Raw genomic sequence first — 23,505 nt, 5'->3', positions numbered from 1 at the left:
CTCAAGCTTCCACCATAGAAGAACGTGGCCCGTGCCGAGGCCCTGAAAAATCTTCCACCGTCTAAGCTGCTATGCGTGAGTGCAGCGATGACGCTGAATGAACATGTCCAAATGGAACGCCGTGGCCCCACGCAAGCGCGCCCCGACCCCAATCGTCATAAGATTGTCGGACTATCTCGGAAATCGACAGATTTTTCAATGAGACCTACGATGAAGTTTCACAACACTGGTCCTGTTTCATCTACAAAGATACAGATCATCCCCAAGTTTATAGTTGAGCATCATCGTGCCTGCGACGAGGTTTGGGGGATAAACTCTATCACTGGGTTATGTATTGAGCCAAGACAGGATTGGGCGATTACTGACACCAAGGAACTGACCAGATGCAGGATGAATGGAACGGGTCCGCCGAATGCGTAGGCAGAAGTTAAGCCTGGAAACAAGTGTGAAGGCGGGCGGAGCGGAATGAAAGGGATAGGATGGGGCGCCGGTGTGCTCATCAAGAATACGCAAGCCAAGTCCTTTGAAGGATTTTCAAAAACCCAGTGGACTAACGTTATGCCCTTCAGTAGCGTAGTCACTCACTTGAAAAGCAGCGGCGCAACCTCACGAGCGGAGGCCTCTATGGACTTCCTCGCTCCTCAGCCAATGTGAATCTGATTGGTGAAGTGTCCACATGCCTCCCTCGTTTTCCAAGCTGCCAAAGCATTCCGCGTTTGCCCATCGGAGACCGAACGCGCCCTCTTTAGACTCGCAAGGGATTAATGCGGCGTCGCCATGTTGAATAGAATGCTTATGCCAAGTTGCCAACAATCTGCACGGACTCAAAGTGGAACCCTTAGGCGATCATCGCTTAGCCCATGCCAAGAAAAGTCTTCAGTCATTTAGAAAGCCTCGCCTTTGTGTCGGAGCACCGCGTAATGAACATTTCCTGTGAACCAGATCCCCAAGCACTGATGACCTACACACCCATTTCGGTAAGGCCCCCATTCCAGGAAGGGTGGCAACCCCAAGGTTGACCCTTCATAATGAACAATCCTGCATGTTGTTAGGGGATCGATATCGAGGATCAAGCATAAAAACCGGCTCAGTAAATTCTGAGTCTTCACCCTTTACCCCCATAGTTAAATGGCAGATCTCGAGGATCCAGCCTGTTGGAGTTTGTATCTCGCTGACCCGCTCAAGCCGGACATGCAAGTTGGGAACAGATCGACTCTCAAGTTGGAAAGTCAAATCCCATCGAGGAAAGGCACCTGTCCGGCAATACCATGCACAATGTGTCCGGCCTTGGCTTTCAGGGTGATAATTCGAAGCCACAGGGACAATGAGTTGATACCGACAAGCGGCATGTCCCTTCGACTCACCATGCAATAAATAGTATACGATGTCCATTGTCCAGTGCCACGCGAGATGAAGGGAGACTTTGAGGTGACTCGGAGAGGGTCTTCTGTCCCATCAGTGGGTCGAGAAATGTCTGCTTGTGAAGTCTCCAGCTACCATAAATTCGGACGGTCATCCTCTCCAACCCGACTACACCAATGAGCCCTTGCTGCCTAGTAAAGACGGTCTCCCCTGGGATGGCCGCACCGTCGTGTACATCACGAGGCCATCGCGGGGTTTCAAGACAGAGTAATCATTATCTGCTTGTGAAGCAGAAGCCCGGGAATTTAAGGCGGCCGGACGGGGGCACCCCATCGGATTGGATGTCGATAGTTACCATTTGTGGCCTTTTATTCACTTCTTTTCGACAGGGAATCGATCAAACCACCAATTTTCCCCAGCTACGCAGTGAGGCGAGATTCACGCAGCTGGGTCCAAGTTCTCGCAGAATTGACTGACCTAACCGTCACATGGTCTTTCTAGCTGTCACCGAAAAGTACCAGTACTAGTGAAACACGGCGCGCGATATCGGGTCCACACCCATCCCGCTCCGGTCTCTATCGGCGACTTCTGAGTTCTACAAGCTTGTCTGTATATCTCAACAATCCAACCATGAAACCTCAGCCTACACGCAGTACTGCCATTCATTCTAATGACCATAGCCGGCCGAGACTTTGGGGTCTGTATTGGTGCCGAGTTTGGGTGTTGGCTTTTAACCCCTGGTCCCCGTTTGTCTCTGATCAATCATGTGCATGCGTGTCAGTATGACCATGCTGCGTTTCTGCCGATAGTACACGCAGCAGCATATGCGATTTCATCGCCCCCCATCGAGCCCCTGGCCTCTTCTGGCATATCCCCCACCACGATCATCGCTCTAATTACCATTGGGCTCGATCTGGCCCAGGGATTCTCACGGATCTGACGAGGCCACTCATGAGCAACACGATTCGGGGATGCTCCCATGTACTTATTTCCTTGTCATTATCTATGTAGCTGGAATTGCGTACTATGTGGTGAGTACACATGCGTGTTCGTCCCAAGCTCTCCGCCGAGCTACTCTCTGACCCCCAACTTGATGCTTTCCAATCCCCCTCGGACTTACCCTCCAGCCTCAGTTTCTCTATCATGATTTCGTGGTCTGGGATGCCTTTTGAATCGTTAGACACGGCTTAGCGTGTTCCACAACACTGTCGGAGAACTGCGTCATGATAATGAATCAGGGTGGTTTCCTAACGGGCTTGCATCGTCAATTGTGGCGGGAAGCCTCACACGACACAGCGTACTTTCAAATGATCTACACAATGCCGTCCCATGACGAGGAAACCTTCGCTTCCTCGGATACGATTGCTCAAATTGGAACTTTCTTAAGATGCTTTGGCGAGCAGGGTCAAAAGGGGCAGTCTGTTGAAGGATCCGTGTTATTTTGCGGCGAATGTTGCCATATCTACAGCGTCGTACTAGTATCTCTCTCCCAGTACAGCACTTGGGCCCCCACTCTGTCCTTTGTCACCTGTCGACCAAGTGAAGCGCAGTGATGTCATTCAAAAGACAGAGGAACGCACCTGATGCTTTTTGATTGGTGCGCTTTGTGGTCTGCTGCGTATGTGTGGCGCTGTTAATGAGGCTGAAAGACAGAAATCATGTTTTTTATTCTCAGGCGCCGCTTCGCAGTCGGACACGGAAGCCCTCATTGGGGAAGAATCTTTCTTAACTGGGTATTCTACTTTTTTGTTAGCACACATCACCGATATTTCGCGGCCACGCGCGGAGCTTTGCCCCTATTCCGTCGAATTTTAGATGATATTCAACAGACAAACACCTGAAACCGGATCTTAGATTATGGAGCTTCAAGGTCGCTTTGCTTGTGATCGGCGACATCAATGATTATAATTCGGGTTCTCAGGAATTAAAAGGTAATCCAAAACCTGACAGAATCAGGAGTTCGGAACCGAAGTACTTGGCATCTAGTCAGGACTCCCTGCGCCTATTCCGTCTCGGCCACGATGCACTGGGACATTGCAAGGGTAAATTCGCAAGCGTAGGTCATTTCCTTCCTACCACACCCTCTTTTTTCATTGGACTATTTTAGTTCTGGCCAAAGTCTTTTCAAGAGTTGAAAAATTGGCAGACCAAAGATACCTCTGGTTGATTCTGAAATGATGGCAACGACAATCCCAAGGCAAAATAGTTTTCCGTGCCTCTGAAATGGGTCATCTCGTCCAGCATTAAATGTTTACTTGGTGCAATCCCTCGTAATATTTCTCAGTCTCGCAACTTTGTTGGGAGTTGGCGAGTCATTTTTCTGATGTTTGTCGCTCTCGTCATCTCTGAGCTACTTGGAATGAGGATTCCTAGAATCGGCTGGAAATAAGACATGATTCGCCGTGCCTTATCATTTCCACATGGAAATATTCCCTCTAGGAGTCCGTACTGTCCCTGGTTTCACCTAGTTAAGCTTGCTCCACGGATCTGGCGGAACTCACCCGTGTCCTGATGGATGTGCTTGCATCGCGACCCTAAAGATGTTGTTACAATGCTGGGAATACGCTTTCGGCATAGTGTTAAGATACCAATAGTACACTTCATTCCTACCACAACGTAACGTGCCAATGGTCCACTATCTTATTGGCAGCTGCAACTACGTTTCTTTGTTGGAACCTCTCAGATTTGACACACACTACAGAAATCGAGAATGTAGCCTCATCAGGAGCTTATGACCCACGTGGTTCCGGGCATGCGGTCCTGCTGGAACTGGTATCCGTGTCCCTGGAATCTTCAGACCAATGGGAAGGTTTTCTTGGGTAAAAACTGATGCTAGCTCACTAAGATCTTTCTTTGGCTCGGTAGATTCTGTGTATCGCAGTTGGGTTCCATCTCGGCGGTAATCCTGGATTACAGCCGATCGTCCAGCTTTCCTGTGGTCATCCTTCCTGAACACGCAATTCTGGACGGATTACCACCCTACCCCGGCACAGTCGGTTCAAACCCGAGGGATGTGCCCCCCTTTTTGACGAGTAGTAGCTAGTTCGTCAACTTCCCAGACGAGATCACGATGCGAAGTCTAAGGGGTGGAGTGTATTGTCCAGCCCTCAACATGATATCAAGCCGCACCTCCCTGCCTAACATGACGGGACAGCATGTTCCACTGGCGCTCAGACATCGCTGAGTCCACGAGTTCGTTATAACAGTGGCGGGATCCCCGATGCCGGTCAGACTTACCTTCTGGGGAATCCGACGCTTCTGCCTACACGTAGCCCCTAAATAGCTGTGTGATGTTTAGTTCCTCGTTGTAGTTAACCTAACTCACTATCAGTTGATCTATACCAACGGTATCATGGAGCGTGTATTACTATCAGTACTTAAACGATATAGCCACCCCGGCTCCTGTGCACCGATCAGGATGCTACGAAGTCGACACTGCTCGGACTTTTCCAATCCATTTATCAGACAGACTACATCTCCACGAAGTAAATTTCATGATAATGAGTACCTCGCAACTGCCATGCCCAACGCCGCCTTTCGCCTCCTACTGGGGAAGAGGGCAGAATTAGCCGGCTCAGAACATCAATCAGACCGTACCTGGCCTAACCTCGGCCGGGCCAACTCACCTCCGCCTGTATGGCAGGACCAATTGAGCGAAGGGATCATGGATCCTGGATCTTATTTGGGACCCACGATAATGAATTTAGGAACAGATTAAGGTAAGAAATGCTAGCGGGTCACGGATGATAGATCTACAAGCTGCTGGTAGTGCCAATATGCATGCAAGCACGCAGAATTGATGACAAAAAAAAGATAGAGCGCTTTGAACAATAGCTATGGTTAGTGTACTTGAGGGGGGAACGTAACTAGTCCTACGCGAAAAAAGCAAGCAACACGAACGCTTTTAAGACATTGATACAGGGGACAGTATGGTTGGTTTGAAAAGAGGTGATTCCTTGCTCAATCTCTGGGCGCAACAGGCCACTCCGTCCCTTCTAACGTCCTCTTCGGCATTCCTGTTTTATCGTTGTAGAACACCACATCCCCTTCATCCTCAATAAAGATACACTCATTGAAACTCCTCCAAAGGGCCCTAAACGTATTGCTCGAATCGTAATTATAGTCCTCCCCGAGCACCTTTTTCAGTGCTTCAGTTACTCGAGGACCGTTATAGTGGGGGATGGAAGAAACCAAATGATGAGCAACGTGATCGTGAGAGACGTTATGGAGGAAAAAACGACCGAGGGGCCCAAGAAGGGGTCTGTCGACCGTGGTGATTGCCCCTCGAACGAATGTCCATGCGTCTTTGCGGAAATGGGGCATAGTGGGGTCGGTATGGTGAAGATATGTCAACATCACGATCCAATGGTTCGCCAAAAGGTAAGGGATCGTATAGAACTTAACGATGGTGGCGAGACTAGTCCATTGAATCCAAGTATAGACGACACCCGCCATCGCGAAAAGACCGAGATCAGAGAGGAAAATTTGCCAACGTTGTTCTTTTCTGAAGAGTGCGCTGTAAGGGGAATAGTGATTCGTCCAGGCAGGATACATCGGGTTCCCGAGGGCATTATAAGTGAAATAGGCTTGCATCCCCACAGCCTGCATAAAGAAGATGCGAAGAAGAGAAAAAAGGGGCGTTTCTTCGAACATTTCTCTGTAGTCTTGTTTCGTAACGTTGCGTGGGTCACGAAGTTTAAGATCCGATCGGGTGGAAGGGATAAAATTCTCATCGCGTTCAATGGAACCGGTTGACTTGTGGTGGAGATGGTGAGAGTGTCGCCAAGAGAAGTAGGGGACGAAGAGGAATGAATGTAAGGTGAAGCCGACGGCATGATTAAGCCACGATTGATTCGCGAGAACACCGTGACCAGCCTGTGAGCGGTACAGAAGGTTCGCAGGGAGGAATATAAAACGGCAACAGTGGTCAGCAAGCCCTCGATAATGCATGCGCAAGGTAATCAACCCACCTCATGGCCCAGTGTCCACATCCCAGCCCAGGCAATTCCAGCAGAATACCAGTAAAGTGACCACAAACTCCATTTGACCCCAAATCTCACCCAGTGACCTTGCTCGAGTGAATCAGCGAATGGATCGATATAGGTAGCAAGTTTCTGCTCGCAAAAAGAGGAATCGATGTTCGGTGTCAGTGTATGTCGTCATCGATTGCGCAGGCCGAAGGAAGAGAGGCTCACATAAAAGAGGAGGGAGAAGAAGATGTCCCGAGCGACGTATGAGAGGCCCTTGAGGGTGCTCTTTTCGTACGCATCCTTTGGAATCGCCTCATGTATTTGCTTCAAGGTGATGGTGGGGATACGGTAGTCCTTCCTCAAACGTTCCTTGTATCTAACAGGTTGTGCATGTGGTCAGGACACAACGTGTTAGAACAGGGCGGAGGGACTTACTCTGGGCCATCGTAGAAGGGATTGTATTGCTTGAGCGTCATGGAGGAGGGGTAAGAAAGGACCGCGATATGTGTGAAGAAAGAAGAGAAGGCTTAAGAGGAAGAGCGAAATGACCATGGCTGTGGGAGGGTGGACAGTCTTTTATAAAGAGCAGGCGATTAAATTCCATAAATCCAAGGGGCTTGAATCAGCGAATATTGATTGCGGTGCATGTGGTGAGGGAATGAACAGGGTCACAAGTGATGGTTGAGGGAATTCTAAGCGATGTCGGGATTGGGTACCGTCGATTGTCCGTCTGCCTGGACCCGAAAGAGGCGTTCACTGATCCCCCATGTAACCATGCATAAAATATCCCAACCCTGCATCTTTCACGAGAAAGGGATGATAAAGTGAATGAGGGAAATAAATTTTAATGTGAGGGAAAAATTAAACTTTTGACTTACATTATTAGAAAGTGCAAGGTCCGTGATCACTACACGGCCAAGAAACAGCGAAATGACGAGATCCGACCGGCTCATACAACGCATCGACAAAGAATGAACGTCTGCTGTTGCAGAATAGCACTCGAGCATAGCCACCAGTGCCGCTTGCAGTCATGCCGTGACCGTCACAGCTTGACGTTGGGTTCACTCTTGAACGCCAGCATCTACTAGTTATTTGACTTTTTGATAACAAGGCGGCGCTGCACAGGAAACACAGACCGCTGGGCCAATGGTATTCTTTATTTTCTGATGTGAATCATGGGGAAACTTGTCGCCGGCCACTCTTACATGGAATCCCATTTACATAATCATGCTCCTACAATTCTGAATCCTCGTTCCCTCACTTCGACTGACGCTTGGTGCACACTTTAGCACGACACGGAGCACCTCTATGCTCAACTTCTTTCACTCAGGCGTGTCGGTTTGATCCGAAGGACCAGTTGAAGGAAACAACTGAGCATTGTCACTGTGAACCTGTGCTCGTCATTCCCACGATCCTACAAACGACCAACTCTCACGTCTGCTTTGGAAGTTGGCGGTAAGCTACTTCCGGTCCTAGTTCACAAACACAACCCACTTTTAGTTCAACCTCTGTCTAACATCACGTCTCAACGGATTTTGACCGCTCGTACTAGCGACCCCTAGCTGACTACTCCGCCATGGGTGCTTTCTTATCCTTCCTTAGATGGCTCTTCACGGATCCTGTTCCGAACCGAGGCGCCCCAGTTCTCTACCTTTCTGATGAGCCTACCTATACCGTTCGTAAACGACATTCCCCATACTCTGACTTGGACCAGAAGCCACTAAAGAAGGATGGAAGCGGCGAAAGGGAAACACAAGTCGTCAGTATGAGAGGGTTCTTTGCAACTCGGTGTCCTAGCTTCTTAAGACCGTACAAACCCACTTGGTGGCTTCCCAAGTAAGTGTTTACCCCAATGCCAACCTAAACCTCCGAAACCCATTTCTCGGGCCGTAGTGGTCACTTTCAAACGATCTGGTGTTCTCTGGGTGATTTCTCCACTGTTGATCCAGTCCAATACACTCGTACCCTCCTACGCGTTCCGGATGGAGGTACAATCGGCCTTGACTGGGTCGAACAACCGATTACGCCTGCAGAGGACAAGCCTTTGCCGGACGATACCCCCATAGTAGTTATTTTGCACGGTTTGACGGGCGGATCGTACGAGAGCTATGTAAGGGCTATATTAGCTAAGACTTCCGCACCAGTGGAGCAAGGTGGACTTGGGTATCGGGGAGTGGTGATGAATTTCCGTGGATGTGAGTCTTTATTTTATGACAGAGAGGTTGTAATGGTGCTGAAAGCCGGACGTTCAAGGCGCGGGTGTGAAGCTCACTTCACCGCAAATGTTCTCTGGTGGCCATACAGAAGATATCCGCACTTCGCTCCTATACATCCAATCGCTCTACCCCAAGGCCCCCCTTCTCGGCATTGGATTTTCCCTAGGTGCTAATGTCCTCACGAGATACGTTAGTGAGGAAGGAGAGCAGTGCCGCCTGACCGCTGCATGTGTCATGGCCTGTCCGTGGGACAACCTCAAGAATAGTGACAAGTCAGTTCCCCTCAGTCCTTTGCCAATATTGCAATTGATTGAGCCATGCTTTCCACTTCTCCCCAAACCTTAGACTCGAGAAGAGGTTCATCAACCGCGCGATCTATTCGAAGGCTATGGGTGGTACCCTTCTTGAGCTTTTCAACCGTAACGCAGTGGAACTTTCTGCATTCCCCGAGCCATCCGCTATCACACCCCACTTGCCAATTCTTCTCTCTCTCAAGTCGCCAGACTTCATAACCGTCAATAGTCACCTCACTAGCATTGTAGGCGGTTCTTTCCCACCCTTTCCGTTCCCAACAGTACAAGATTATTACGTCTGGAGTAGCGCACATGAATGTTTAGAGACGATTAGGATTCCATTTTTGACGATGAATGCATTGGACGATCCGATCGTCGCGGAAATTCCCCTTCACAAGGCAGGACTAAGTCCCTGGGTGGGAATGTGTACTACTAAGAATGGTGGACATCTGGGTTGGTTCCAAGGGGGTGGGTTCCTTGGCAGAGGCGGACCACCAGAAAAATGGAACGTGCAGCCTGTGGCGGAATGGTGTCAGGCGATTGCGGAAGATTTCGTGGATACGAGGTTGGAGGAAGGAAAGAATAGGAAGGAGACGTATCATGATGGTGAATGGGTTAGGGAGAAGGGGAGCAGTAAGTTCGTTGGGTATAAGGTCATCGAGGTTGGAAGAGAAGTCCCAATTATCCAGCCCACCGGGCAGACTTGGGCTGGGCTCTAGATCATCATAAAATTTTGGATACAATCATGTACGGATAATTCGTTTAGCCACTTAATGCATGGAATAACTCCCGCGTTAGTTCGAACAAACAGAACATGCTGAATTTGTGATGGTTTACCGCTGTCGAAGCCCTACGATAACTGAGCTAATTCACTAGTCCCTTCTGATCGGCGCTCGTCGGCGACCTGGCGGCTGGTGGCTGGGGAACCTCATTCGGATCGGGTGGATCAGTGTCGGGGAATGGATTAAGGTATTGAGCAAGTTGTCAGGGATTGATGATGTACGTTATCGCTACTACAAATGAGTCTGACATGACGTTCAAGCAGTTTTATCAGTCCATCAGAATTCAGAAAGGCACAATCGGTATGCACTGAAGATGGACTATTCGCTCAACTGCTTCCTCCGCTGGCGAGGATACAATCTTTTTGTATGGGCATGGGCGGCGAACGTACGTAGATCGCAGCTCCCCCGACACTGGGACGCGAAAAGCATAGTACAAGCATGTGCCCAAAATTAGAAAGCCAGTAAGCGAGCATGGAAACCCAACGCCGAGATAAGACTTGTAAACGACCTCTGATGAGGTGTACTGAAAAGAAGCTAGAATTGATAGGGCTAGTAATCTGTTGCCAGCGACAATTTCGGGCACCGATATCACGGAAATGAGGTTCAATGGAGTCTCAGGGACATGGCTCCATTGCGTTGATCCATCATGAGAAGGTGTCACCCTGATATTCTAAGGAAGAATTGGCGTGTTATTGACGGAGGGGAAGATGGACGGTCCAATCTGCATGAACAAAGGAGATTCAGAGGCGAAATTAAATACCTATATCCAATGACTTGGTTCCTTGTGATAATCTAGTGGCCATAACCACGCTGAACTGGCTCCCCGTTGGCGGGGAGGTGCATCCACACCCCGGCAGACCGAAGTACAATTGGCAGGGACGCAATCGGAGCATGTTACCCATCCCGTCAGTCATGATGAGATCAACTCACAAATAGCGCTAGTCAGTTATGTGAATCGGTCGCGAATGTTGTGCTGCCAGTAGCTCGTGCTTTCTCGAGCTGTGTGGGGAGCCTGAGAGCAAGCTGGTCATTAATATAATTCGGACAACCCCGCTACACGACAAGCCAAGGTCGGCAATTATTAAATGTGCTGTCACGTTAATTTGTATTGTACTCGCACCGTTTTCGGTCATTACAGTAGGCTTACCTTTCAAGTTCGTTCCAAAACGTTGAGCTAATTCACTCAACCTCATTTGCAAGTGGCTTAAGCTCATATGGTACTCTGATCCAACGATCACCCACACTGCAGTCTGCTTGAGCATGATCTGCAATTGGTTGCATTCATATTTCATGTAACCACGGAACTGCACGTCGGAGACGTTGTACTTACTCCGAAATGAACCGGATGCTCCTTCCGGTAGAGATACTGTCTATTCAGCCGAGTGGCGTGAACTTTACGGCCCTATCAGATCGTTGCAAAATGCAATTCATTTACCCAAGCAGTTGGCATGTGCATGCGACAGTGCTGCATGAGACGTCCTTTATATAGGATATGTCGAACCTCCCTGGCTAACCCTAGATCTCCTTTAATTGCCTCTCTGGGTACCCAGTCTCTTATACGTCTTGTCCACCCCGTCCTTCACTAAGTCACCATGAGTATCTTTGAGGATGGCCCCGAGTGAGCAGATTTGATTGACGAGGACTGGACCTTGGCGACTCACAGTTTTGTTGTCACCAGATACAAGAAGCGACTAGAGACCGAGTATGCCTTGCCGAAGGTCACTCTGAAAGACATACACGCCGCTATTCCAAAGCACTTGTGGAAGAAGAGCATCCTTAAAGGCATTGCATGGACTCTGCGTGATGTCGCACTTTGCACGGCCTTCTACCAGGTAAACTCGTGTTTCGCCATTCCACGGTGTCAGGACTTTGCTCATCTGCATGGGTTTTGGATCCGTTTTCTGTCACTTTCTCAGGCTGCCAAGTTCATAGACCCTATCGCGGAATCTTTGTCTGCGCAGAACTACAACGCTGCTCTTGTCTTCACCATTAAATGGGGCCTTTGGTCCACATACTGGTGGTTCCAGGGCTTAACAGGCGGTGCTCTCTTCTGTATCGGTCATGATGCTGGGCACGGCACACTTTCTGATTACCAAATCGCCAATCACACGATCGGTTTCATTGTCCACACCTTCATTTTAACCCCTTATTGGTCGTGGAGGCACTCTCACCACCTTCATCGTGAGTCGTTTTTGGGGGTACCTGCCAGTGGTATCGGGTTCATTGATTTGCATATGCAAATAGACAAATCCACTGGATCAATGGAGCGCGATGAAAACTATGTACCCAAGACCCGCTCAGAGCTCAAGATGGCGGATGAGAAGACGATGAAGCGCAAGGACTATGCCGAGATTTTCGAGGAGACTCCTCTGTGGACCTTGACACGGATGGTCATCATGCAAACCATCGGCTGGAACTTATACCTCACCTACAACACCCTCGGCTCTCCCGTGTACCCTGAAGGAACAAACCACTGGTTCCCGTCCTCTCCCTCTTCCGAAAGTCCGATCGTGTCCCCATCATCTTTACCAACGTATTGCTCGCCACTTGGGCCTCCTTCCTCGCCCTTTGGACATACAACACCTCGGTTTCCACCTTTGTGAAGTACTACTTCATTCCATATATCTGGACTAACCATTGGATCGTCATGTTCACCTACCTTCACCACACCGATCCCACAATGCCCCACTTCCGCAGGGACACCTGGACTTTCCTGCGCGGTGCGGCCACGACGATCGATCGTCCCCTTATGGGATGGCAGGGACGTTTCTTCTTGCACAACATCTCGCATGACCACGTCGCACATCATTTCTTCAGCAGCATTCCTTTCTGGAACGGCCCCGAGCTTACGAAGCATGTCCGAAAGGCTCTTGGTGACGATTATAACAGTGATTCGACTAACACCTGGAGGGCTTTGTACCGTAGCTTTGTCAACTGCGAGGTAGAGTAGAATTCTTAATCCTTTTCGAGGAAGCGCTAACTTGATCAACCATACTAGTTCGTCGAAGATGAAGGCGACATTATCATGTGGAAGAACCGCCAAGGCGAGCAGCTTCGTAGGGTTGCGGCTGATCCCACTGGTGCCTCCGACGAGTAGAAATTTCCGCGCGTCTGTATGATTTATTCCCATCGCATAACTCACGTCGTATCGCACAAAATCGGAACTCCCTACCATAACGCACAATTAGTTGCTTGTATTTTCCCGAAATGAAAATATTTACGTCGTAATCGTCACACTACCCACTCATCTCAGCTTGAGTCTCACGACAGAGTGTGGTGAGACTCAGACCGGCGACCAAATGGGGATGTGTTGCATGTATTCCCAAGCCTCAAGTTCCAGGTATCACTCAAGTGCGTCGTGGGGACGACTTGATAAATTTGAATAGCACTCGAAGCTGCTCACAATCAGCCCCTTCTACTATCATCTTCAGCGTGAGAAATTTTGCGAGCCGAAAGTCACTCATTGGTCACTCGATCATGGATCAGTCCTGGATGGGCCCCCAGCCCCTAAATTGGGGGACCTTTGTGCCGTACCGCTGCATACGGTTTGTCCTAGCGTCAGCCACCAGTTTTTCCTACTTTCCTCTGCCTCGCTCACTTTGCCGAAACCCACTTCCGCCCATCATTGTTTCGTGTTGGTGTACGTTCGGGACCAACCTATATTCATACTACTGCTGTGATTTACATAACGATTGGATGGATTAAAGCCGTCACGGCCCCTAAGGATCAACAAAGCTTCGATCAATCAAAATACGAATCAGCTCAACTCAACCTCGACGAGAACTGGTAGCTAGGTTTTTACGGTAGAACCGAGTCACAACTTTGGCACCCGAAAAAGACTTGCCAGCCACGTTCACTGATGCAGCACTGCCTGACCATATAGGATCTCGCCTTACATTCACCGCTTGAGATCGGGCGGCTACTATAAATTGACGAACGTGCCGCGATTTTCCGCGTTCCTACTGCGTCGTGTGGCTGAGTCCCTGCCTTGAATCATTTGTTCAGGGATACATCATACGATGCTGTTGATTAACAGGGGGGGCCGCCATTTCTTAGACATGGTATGATGGTTCCCCAACAAAGGTTTGGTATCACGGATGAAAAGTGGAGGCACCATGTTCCGTGCGCGTGAACGAGGGGTACATGCGCGCCAATTCGCAGTTTGACTCCTCACGACATGCATATGGCTGTCGTGCCTTCATTGTGCAATGGGCCCTGGCTGCCTTGGTCCGTGCGTGTTTGGGTATCCAAACACCGAGGGAAATGGAGAAATTCAGGGTTGGCACTGCCAGCTATTGCACAGGATCCGAACCCTGGCTGCGTACGCACAGCCCCCGCAGATCTTCTCCAGCGGTCTTATGTCGAACCGGCAACTGACCCGGAGAGAGGATATCTCTGCGCTGGGCTGCGGGACTACTTTTGATTGATGGAAGACTGTTGTATGTGACTGCGCCACAACTTATGTAACACTTCACGCAACCGCTCTGCACCCATGTTACGAAACGGTTTGTGTTCGCTTGCCCGGATTTTCCACGGAGATGCCTCTTTTAGGCGATCAAAAATCCTTATGCCTTCGCAAGCCGTCATGCGAGTGGCGGACCCAAAAGTTGATAGATAACCGTCTCGATCCAACCCACATGGCATATGTAGATGGGGGATAAAACAAGATTATTATACAGGATATTCTAGTTGTGGAGGGAATCCCGCCTACTGTGACCGATCAGCCTCAGCGGACTGGTCACCACTCAAAGGCACCTCTATTGTACCAGCAATTTTCCTCGCAGCCTCTCCTTTCTTGTTCTTCCACATAATAATGTCCCCGTCATCCTCCACAAACTCGCACTGGGTGAAGCTCCTGTACAAGGCCCTAAACGTATTCGTACTGTCCCCATTGTAGTCACTTCCCATCGCCTTACGGACATGTTCGCTTAATTCAGGACCATTCCAAAACGGAATCCCGCTGAAGAAGTGGTGAGCCACGTGGTCGTGGGAGATGTTATGGAGGAAGAAACGGCCCATCCAGCCAAGCAAGGGGCGATCAACGGTTGTAACTGCGCCACGAAGGAATGTCCAAGTGTCTTTGCGGAAGTGAGGCATCGTAGGATCGGTATGATGGAGGAAAGTGAACATGACGATCCAGTGATTGGTGAAGAGGTAAGGGATGAAGTAGTATTTTACGAAAGTGGAAATGGATGTGTTGTACGTCCAGAGACCCAAAATGGAGATCCATGTGAAAAGGAGCGTGTTAGTGAAGAGGATTGGGACGCGGTCTGATTTTTTGAAGAGCGCTGAAGAAGGGGACCAGTGCTACGGGAAGTACTAAATAAGCCCCGCTTGGGGTGACCCCAAAGAAGCAGAAAGACTCACATTTGTTCCTGGAGGATACATCGGTGAGCCGAGGGTGTTGTATGTAAGGTACAACTGCCATCCCATCAACTGCATGACCAGCATTCGACCCAAAGTCCAAATCGGGGTCTCTCCGAAGATTTCTTCGTAATCTGCTCTCTTCATCATATCCCCAGATGCCATTTTCAGCTCAGACCTTGTCTTCGGTACGTAATTCTCATCACGTTCCATTGAGCCTGTTGTCTTGTGATGTAGGTGGTGAGAATGCCTCCATGCCCAGTAGGGTGCGAGGATGAAAGTGTGCGCAATGTAGCCAATGGTATGGTTGATGAGCTGGTAGTCGGAGAGAGTCCCATGGCCCGCGTCGTGGCCAATGCAAAAGATCCCCCCGCCAACTAGCGATTGGAAAAACCAATAGGTGGACCATAGTGTCCATTTAAGTAAGGAAAGCGTAAAGGGATGAAAGCGAGTGCTAGTGGAGAGGTAGGTAATAGAAGGATCGATGAACTTGGCTAGCTATAAGAAGTGATCGCATCATGGATGAGCTGTGTCCATTAAGGGGGAAATTGTGAGCAGTACCTGATAGAGTGAATAGCAAAAGAAAGCATCTCGCAATGCGTAGCGGACGCCCTTTAATGTATTTTTTTGTGGAGGTGTTTTGGGACCGCATTATGTATGTCCTTGAGTGTCACCGCAGGCAGCTCATACGGTTTGGAGAGGCGAGCCTTATACCTGGATAATGGACCAAAGCAACAAATCCCAGAAGTCAGTGGACAGGCCGGCGATTCAGAGCTGCTGCTTGAGCCTCGTGTGTTTCTACTCACTCGGGTCCGTCTTCGAAAAGGGAGGGCATGAGTCGTCTTATTGCGCAGTCAGACTCTGGTGAGCACGGAAGATAGGAAGGACGCTGACAGGGTGGAGAGGGATAACGGGCTATAGTTGTCTCATTATAAAGGTAGATTAAAAGTAGATTTCCACGGAGCCAAGAGTGTATAATGCGTATTCCATCTTTGAGGCGAGTCAATTAAGTTTTTTCGACGCAGAATTCAACAATATTCGCTGTGCAGCATCTAATTCGTTTATTCTCTGGGAGAAGGATGTTACGGAACTGGCGAGTTTGTCGGCTGTGCGAAGCCAATGCGGTGGATCAAGGTTGTAAAGCCATCGTACATTACATAATCGTGGTGTCGACAGAACGGATGTATCCTTCGGATCCAAGATTTGATTACGGAATCAACTCTAGAAAAAAATCGTTCTTGGGGTTAGGCAACTTTATTTTGTCGAAAAGGCGAACAACGTTAGCTAGATTTACAAGTTACATAACGGTGTTTAGCTTTGCTGTGATCCGTTCAGTTCAGGAGAGCCGGATCACCAGTGACAACATAAGCACGGTTACGACAATACACTCCTTGGGGTTACTCTTTACATGGTCGAACTAATGGCCGGTGTCTGTCCTCCATCCCGCGCTATCATCAAGATCCCTGGTACGTGGAACCTTTCGGGGCGTAGCAATTTCACATGCGAGAACGGGATGTCATTCAAAACGATGGCATTGATCAGCCGTGAGCGCTTGAACCTAATGCAGCATCATTCTAAGAGCTCGCCTGACGTGACAGTGATGAATCGTATTTCTGTTACTACCCACGAGGTTGATTGTTTTCATGCGGCTGCTGGCTGATATGTTTGCTCCGCCACGGCAACGGCTTTCTCAAATTTTTGGGAGGTTTTTTATGCCCCGATCAAGCCGCCGAATCACCCCTTTCGGTTTGTCGCTTCCTTTTGAATGCTGGCCCTTTACCACAGTAGGTGGCAGTGTTGGCCTCACTCCTCAGCTATCACGGGCTCGCTTCTCCTTGGCGAGTAGGGATGTCGTTGTTCTGCACATTTGATATGTTGGAATGAGAATCCTCGCCAACTGGTGTCGAACTACCACGCCACTTCTACCCTCATGAATTCCTGTTTGATTGCCGTGTGCGAGCTCAAGTGTGAGCGATGATGCACAACGATGCCGTGATGGTGACCATCAAGTAGAAACCATGAGAAAGGGCTGTCATCCTGAAGAGAGGCTGCAGTGACGTTTGGCTCCAGGATTTGGACTTTATGTTCCGCCGATAGCGCTCTTGATAAATCACTCACAACTGTGTTCACACAGCTGTGCGTTGGTGAATTGATAAAAGGGATGCCCTTGATGGAAGTCTCGAGCAACATCCCCGCTTGCCTCGTGGCTTCTGAACAGAATAAAGGGCAACACCATCGTGGGGTTGGTTCTTCACATGTTTTGGCTGTGCACAACAGCCGGAACTTTGCCCGGCCGCCCGCTTCTATTTAGGTGGCTGGACGGTTTGAGCCAAAAGTAGATGATCTTCTGCCGCTCATCTCTCAACATGGGGACGCGGCATGTGTGTGTGCATGTGGCAGTCCCACTTTACGCCATGCTGACCTCTGTCCGCATTTCAGGGCATCGGTCTTCACCCGTACCGCAGCTGTTGGCCCCGATGCCTCCAACACCGTTTCCTTCGCGGAGATCGCGGTGTGTGAAAACTCTTAGTGATGAGGCATCCCTGGTCGTGCATGAAATCATTTCTGCCCAAGGCCACTTGAAGATGTTCTGCAATGCATCCCAATGACCCGCAGTAGAATGCAATCGTTCAATTTCGTCTGCCTAGAAGCAACAAGGTTTGTGCAAACATTTGAAGGTCGCGTAACGAGGACAGCTAGCATGACCGTAGATGTGGGACCACTTCATGACACCCGTATTGCCTCCGGCCAATGATGCGGTGGAAAGAATGATAAGTTCTCAAAACTGGATGCTAATTTCTGTGAATGCGTACTCCGGACAATGCAGAAAGATATTCAGGAAGAGAACTCGCATCTGCCCCATGTCAGTTGATACCTCCGGTGGATCATGCGGCCAACGTGGCAACCGGGAATTGGAGCTAGGTGCCGTGCGGACTCTGTCAGATGACATACCTGGTACTGTCTGTCACTAGATCTAACTCGGTGGAAGTTAGCACGGAATATTGACGCAATGAATTTCCTGTTCAAGTTAGCGCAAAATATTAGATTTGCTCATGCTCCTAATCGACACAACAGAGGCGGCTATAGTTGACAAACGTGCTGATCTGGATGCCTTGGTCCGAAGAAGCATCAGAATGAAGATGTGCAAGCCAAAAAACCAGTATACACTTCTACGCGGAGCGATTTCGACCGGCTCTGATGCGAGAACAGAAAGAAATATGTTACCCCGCTGCAATATTTTCCACCAGTCGTTCCCCTGAATGAATGGGTCTGGGTCCCGTTGGCTATCAACTAATCTCTGCATGAAGAATGGATTGTGTACAGCGTCCAAATATACAAAAGAAACAGGGGTAGCAGACAGAGAGGATGTGACTTCACGCGTCCCGCGAATGTTGAAATCTTGGTTTTCTTGGGAGTTATAGTGCGCTGTGGCCAACTCACAATGTGATGTTGAGCTAGCGGCGCTATATTTCCTTTCTTGGTATTCCTGCTACCAAAGTCAGTGCGCCATTGAGGCGACTGCTTATAAAAGCAGTGAACAATTTTTCACTTTCGTCTCCCTCAGTTCAACAACGATTGACTGAGGTGAGACTACGCTTTTACCACATGTTTGTGTTGTCACTCATGTATCTTCATATGCCCTAGCGTAAAACGCTAGGTAATTAGTTCTAATCTATAAGTTCAACAACGATTGACTGAGCGTAAAACGCTAGCGTAAATCGCTAACATCCTAATAGCGAAGGAGCCCGAATAGTCTGAGGCCCAGTGGTTATACTAGCAGGCTTTCTCTTGCAGCTAAAGGGTAGCAACGAGGTGCTGGCGTGTAGGAAGTTAAATCTGTCAGCTTGGAACACCAAATGGAGCGTGACAAGTGGCCAGACTTGGGAGATTATGTAATCAATTCGAATCCCTTCAGCCCTTTACACTGCGGGGGTGCCTTTAATGCGAAGTGCTGAGTTTCTTTTGTCCGTCTTTCGGTGCTGTGACCGTCCCACTCTCGTATCATGTTCAATCGTGTGCAAGATATGGAATGCTGTTGCCATTATGGGAAACTTGAGATGATGACGCTCCTTGAAGGCGGTGGCATTGTGAGTTAACGCGCACTTCGCCCTTACATCTCGACCAGGCCGAAGGAGCATCATGGAATCCGAAAACTTTCCAGAAATAGAACTGTCTCTTTAATGGATCGAGACCTTCGCCATTCACGTTGGGCGACAGTGGGTATATGTCACCGGAATTCATGAAGGGATTTGATATAGTAGTTCCATTCGTGCCCCGACCTTGTGTGCCGTGTTTTTCAAATCTGACGTTTGATGTCCATGGTGAAGTTACGGAATCTCTCTCTCTCGTTCTACGATATCACACTGGGTAGATATGCCGCTTTCCTCTTTCAAACATTGCCTCAACTCACTAGCGATACAGATGTGTTCTTCCTCTCCGATGCGTTGCCCCAACTTCGACGTTTGATGTCATTCACCAGTGATTGGCACATCATCCTCAATGCTCCTAGCTGGCTCAATTGCCGAAATTCGGCATTTTTGCCCACTCCAGACAATGGAAGCACAAAGAATTTTCCACAAGTTTAGTCAACTTTGTCGCTCACTCCATTCTCTGCTCTAGAAAGGGCACACATGTCCATGCCATATGGCTCTGCTTCTGCTGCGTTTGCGGTCGCAGGGATGAAGAATCTAAGCTGCACATCTTAGATGATGCATCGGACAACATATTTCAATTCCTCTTCCAGGCAATCCCCGACCACCGTGATAACCTTGAGACTTTAGCTGCATGTCTCCCTCGTTTGAGTCCCTCATTTCACGATATGAACCAATTCACTGCCCCGTCTACAACCTTTTCTCTTCGCACATACCCGCCACTTATTATCTCAAACCAAGAACTCATAGATTTCGCTAAACGGCATTCCCCCTTACGCAATTAAAGTTGACACATTATGTTCTTGATACGAAAGTGGCCTGTATGGGAGGCCCAAAGGTTACGTAAGGCAAGTTGAAGTGGAGCTGTACCTAGCCTGATACTCGCGCTCGCCCTCAATGACTCCTGCCAGTTGGAGTAGTATGTCGGTCCCAGTGATCAAATGACCGTTCAGTGCCAGGGACCTACTTGAGCACGAGCGAGCCCACTCATTGTCAGATTTGCGCGCGCCCCTTGCTAGTCGTCTAGGTTCCATATCATTGTTGCAACTGAAAGGCCACTGGGTGTACAGGGAGTGATGCAATGATGATTGCTTACGGGACTGGATGTATGTGAGACGACAGTGAGTGGTTCTCTCTGGATCAAGGACGGCGGGCACCATCACAACTGAACATGCAAAACGAAGTCTCTCTTGTGGAAGCTCAATCTACGGGCTTATACAAGCATAGGGGCGTCGGACATCTCCCTCACTCGATATCTATCTGGTAATGAATATGCATGACTATAGCGTTTAGTTGAAGAACCAAGTCACAGCCGGTCGACTCTTCAGACGAGACACTAGTTCCCGAACAGTTGATTGGGTGTGGACTGTATATTTATTTGCTGGAAATACACGAAGCGGGCAGCGGAGATTTCGGAATTCCGGGTTCTCGAGTCCGAGACAGTAATCTTGTTGCATGTGCCTCTATGGCCGTCTTCAGTAACGCCTGGCAGATACACAAGCGAGGCTCACGGTTGGAGCACGGAAGTCGGCAAAAATTAAATCGATGAGATTCAGTTCATGTCCTCAAACCCACGATGGTTTTAACGTCATTAGCGCTCAATCTCCATACAATACCCGAACCACTATAAAATTCATCTGCATCCTCTTCCTTGAAATTCGCGGAGAAACCATTCAATTCCCGGTATGGAATGAAAGAGATGAACTCACCTCATCTAGGTTCAAAATCGTCGAGATCTGTTGGAGTCGTTGGAACTTTTCCCGGCCGTCACCGAACTCTGCCAGAGTGCTTAGATAGCCTGATACGGAACGGAGATCACGATCGAAGCGGAGAGCCCCCAACTGTGCCAGCCGGTAATTGCCCATGTTTAGACGGACAACGATAAAGATGAGGGTACAAACCTCCGAAAATCTCATGGTTAATATCTGTTTTTCCCAATGGCGAGTAAGGACTTCTACAGTGAGGAGGAAGAATTGATGGTAATTCGCTCCCGTCAATGTGTCCTAAGGAACAATTTTTCCCCCCATAATGCGGAATCTGGAAAAGGCTTACCTGGAAGCCATCAAGTAAAGCGCCCCATAGTCTGGCAAAGCGTTTCCGAACCACATCATTGTATTCTGCAGCAGTATGTGCGTCCTGGTCAAGGTTGTATGAAACGTCTTTGTAAATGTCGGCAACGAATTGGCGTAATTTGGGTCGGATGAGTTGGTTGAACAGCTGCTCAATCCCAGCCTGAATATCGGTTGGGAGGTGTCAGTCCTGATGTGACGCCCGACACAGAGTGTGCATACATGGAGAACAGATTTGAACGTCCCGGTTATGCCAAGGAGGGATGACACTGTTTTCTGAGCAGTTTCTACCTCAATGTCAAGATAGCTTTGAGTGATGAGTGTAGATGAAATAAGGTTCCGAACAAGCGTCTCTGTATGACTCGTGGATATTGATAAGTCATTTAACAGAATCTGCAATATTTGACGATCAGAAAGAGTAAAACGAGAATGGAACAAATTGCCCACCATGAACGCAATTCGGTTTTCTTTCTCCGCTTTCTCGGTCTTCGCTGAAGTGGACCCCGGCTTGCTGGTGTAAACTTCATCCATTTTTGTTTTGATTATTGCCGAATAGTCCCTTTCCAGAGTCGCTTTCACCATCAACAATAAATCCTTCAGATGGCTCAACGTCCCTAAACTTATCATTCTGGTCAGAACCGCTTTGAGGACGTAGAAAACATCATCCGGTGTCGTGTTCTGTGGAGGGGTGGCCGAAGAGTCGATGGCAGAAAGACGATGTGATTTGTCAATGATGGCACGGAGATACCAGGATTCGAGCGGGAGATAATAAGTTGACACGGTTTTATCGAAAATGGAGGCAGATTTTGTAGCTTGAAGGATGGTTAGAATATCAGATGATGTAACACTAGACCTCGAGCCGTTTTTATCGGAGGGAGATTGCGCCTCCGTGTCCTTTCACAGATGTAAGGAGAGGGTCGGACACAAAGATGAATTATGGACTCACTTTGAGACGCTCATAAAGGAAATGATGGAAAAGACTCCACCGTCCAACCATGCCGGACAGTTCGGATAGGAATTGGTCAATTTCACGTGGATCAGCAGATTCGACCTCTATTGTCGCAGCCACCTGCCTTCTTTGAGCGCCAGTGACGAGGCTGGGGAAGTGTGTATTCATTGTATCTTGAAGCTATGCAGTGAACATCCATCAGTATATTCCATGTCCATCGCTGAGATCGAACGGAGACGAGCCTTCCTTCTGGCTTGTCGATCTTCCTCCCAGTTTTCAACCAATCCCACAACGGCTCTATCAGACTCCCCCAGAAGTCGCTCAATGACTAATCGCATCTTGCTGTCTCCGTAGTATTTTTCGACTACAGGCTGGTGCTGAGAAACAATAATGGCAATGCTTTCGAACAGCGAAGTGAGGGAAGAGACATAATGCATGGGCGAAGAAGCTGGTCGGAAAAATGTTTGACTATGTCATTGGCAAGAGAAGCATAGACTAACTCTTTCCTGATGATATCGGTCTGCTCCTCACCAGGTCGACTACAAAATCTGAATATGCCGCTAGGCCCTCTTTTTCCCAACCAATAGTAGGGAATAGTTTAAAGAACCGAGTTATCCCGGCTGAATCTCTGGCCGCAACGGCTCGCTCAAAGTTATCCCGGAAAGTGTGCAGGAGATAGTTCCGCGCTTCCGACAATGTCTCTATCGGAGGAAGATGCGATTCGGCACTCGGCTACTGAGACCACATTATCAACCTCGGAAAAGATCAAGAACCAAAGGGACTCACCACAGTCGCATCTGTGAAACGGCCACAGATAATGTCTTCGGGTATAGACATGGCCCGCGAACAGTGTCTTGAGGCGGATTCCCAATCTCTGGACTCCATAGCGGAGCGGAGATATTCCAAGGACGACTGGGCGCAAAATAGTAAGCGATGAAAGCGCAATTTGACGAATGAGGCCAACTTTCAGATCCAGAACTAGCCCTACACGCTCCAAAGCCTCGCGTATCCTTCTCATTTCTTCGTCGAGGGCTTGCACTTTGCCTCTTACCCGTTCAGCAGTCTTGGCGGTAACCCCCACTTTTTCGGAAACATTGACGGCCTCAACACGAAGGCCATGGATCTGCGGCTTCAACGAGCTCAGGCGAGCCAAAGACATCTTCAGCGGCTCTTGAGCTTCTAGCAAAGCAGAGAGACCAGAAGAGAGCGCCGACTCTTCCGATTGTATTCTAGAGAGCGCAGAGAGCAGTTCTGGAAGAGTTCTGAGTTCACGGGCTACGAGGCGAGAACCACCAGTAGCTAGTTCCGCCTCCATTTCAGCTTTCTGTGCAGTCCTTTCAGTCGCGTCC

The 23,505-nt window shown here is 49.0% G+C and overlaps 6 protein-coding genes across 6 annotated transcripts; 3 read left to right on the top strand and 3 right to left on the bottom strand.

Moving 5' to 3' along the window:
• Positions 1-5,322: 5,322 nt before the first annotated feature.
• EI90DRAFT_3129707 (uncharacterized protein) lies at positions 5,323-6,808 on the bottom strand (the record flags this gene model as incomplete). Its single annotated transcript, XM_039064236.1, has 4 exons — positions 5,323-6,237; positions 6,333-6,476; positions 6,558-6,708; positions 6,768-6,808. 4 exons carry the CDS (start codon positions 6,806-6,808, stop codon positions 5,323-5,325), a joined length of 1,251 nt encoding a protein of 416 aa, XP_038911777.1.
• An 839-nt stretch (positions 6,809-7,647) lies between these two features.
• EI90DRAFT_3074925 (Alpha/Beta hydrolase protein) lies at positions 7,648-9,644 on the top strand. The gene is made up of 4 exons (XM_039061533.1): positions 7,648-8,168; positions 8,226-8,527; positions 8,586-8,820; positions 8,894-9,644. Exons 1-4 carry the CDS (start codon positions 7,909-7,911, stop codon positions 9,558-9,560), a joined length of 1,464 nt encoding a protein of 487 aa, XP_038911776.1. The 5' UTR covers positions 7,648-7,908; the 3' UTR covers positions 9,561-9,644.
• A 1,449-nt stretch (positions 9,645-11,093) lies between these two features.
• Positions 11,094-12,790, top strand: EI90DRAFT_3074922 (fatty acid desaturase-domain-containing protein). Its single transcript, XM_039061532.1, has 6 exons — positions 11,094-11,241; positions 11,302-11,455; positions 11,540-11,804; positions 11,868-12,073; positions 12,127-12,564; positions 12,622-12,790. The coding sequence occupies exons 1-6, from the start codon at positions 11,216-11,218 to the stop codon at positions 12,718-12,720; spliced, it is 1,188 nt and encodes a 395-aa protein (XP_038911775.1). The 5' UTR covers positions 11,094-11,215; the 3' UTR covers positions 12,721-12,790.
• A 554-nt stretch (positions 12,791-13,344) lies between these two features.
• EI90DRAFT_3074919 (uncharacterized protein) lies at positions 13,345-14,054 on the top strand. The gene is made up of 3 exons (XM_039061531.1): positions 13,345-13,866; positions 13,893-13,983; positions 14,010-14,054. The coding sequence occupies exons 1-3, from the start codon at positions 13,767-13,769 to the stop codon at positions 14,044-14,046; spliced, it is 228 nt and encodes a 75-aa protein (XP_038911774.1). The 5' UTR covers positions 13,345-13,766; the 3' UTR covers positions 14,047-14,054.
• A 130-nt stretch (positions 14,055-14,184) lies between these two features.
• On the bottom strand, positions 14,185-15,875 carry EI90DRAFT_3074918 (fatty acid conjugase). The gene is given in 4 exon segments (XM_039061530.1): positions 14,185-14,930; positions 14,991-15,485; positions 15,549-15,577; positions 15,597-15,875. 4 exon segments carry the CDS (start codon positions 15,637-15,639, stop codon positions 14,331-14,333), a joined length of 1,167 nt encoding a protein of 388 aa, XP_038911773.1. The 5' UTR covers positions 15,640-15,875; the 3' UTR covers positions 14,185-14,330.
• Positions 15,876-20,472: 4,597 nt separating this feature from the next.
• EI90DRAFT_2243254 (COG4 transport protein-domain-containing protein) lies at positions 20,473-23,505 on the bottom strand. The gene is made up of 12 exons (XM_039052747.1): positions 23,121-23,505; positions 22,943-23,068; positions 22,657-22,888; positions 22,399-22,604; positions 22,154-22,336; positions 21,655-22,101; positions 21,430-21,600; positions 21,191-21,370; positions 21,040-21,141; positions 20,848-20,979; positions 20,650-20,788; positions 20,473-20,601 (listed from the first exon to the last, which is right to left on the bottom strand). The coding sequence occupies exons 1-11, from the start codon at positions 23,469-23,471 to the stop codon at positions 20,696-20,698; spliced, it is 2,223 nt and encodes a 740-aa protein (XP_038911772.1). The 5' UTR covers positions 23,472-23,505; the 3' UTR covers positions 20,473-20,601; positions 20,650-20,695.

This window comes from Cantharellus anzutake (assembly GCF_015039405.1).
Source record: "Cantharellus anzutake strain C23 chromosome Unknown EI90scaffold_59, whole genome shotgun sequence".
NCBI classification, from domain to species: domain Eukaryota; kingdom Fungi; phylum Basidiomycota; class Agaricomycetes; order Cantharellales; family Hydnaceae; genus Cantharellus; species Cantharellus anzutake.
Note: the sequence above shows the minus strand (reverse complement) of the source record. Positions and strands in the feature narration are given on the sequence as shown.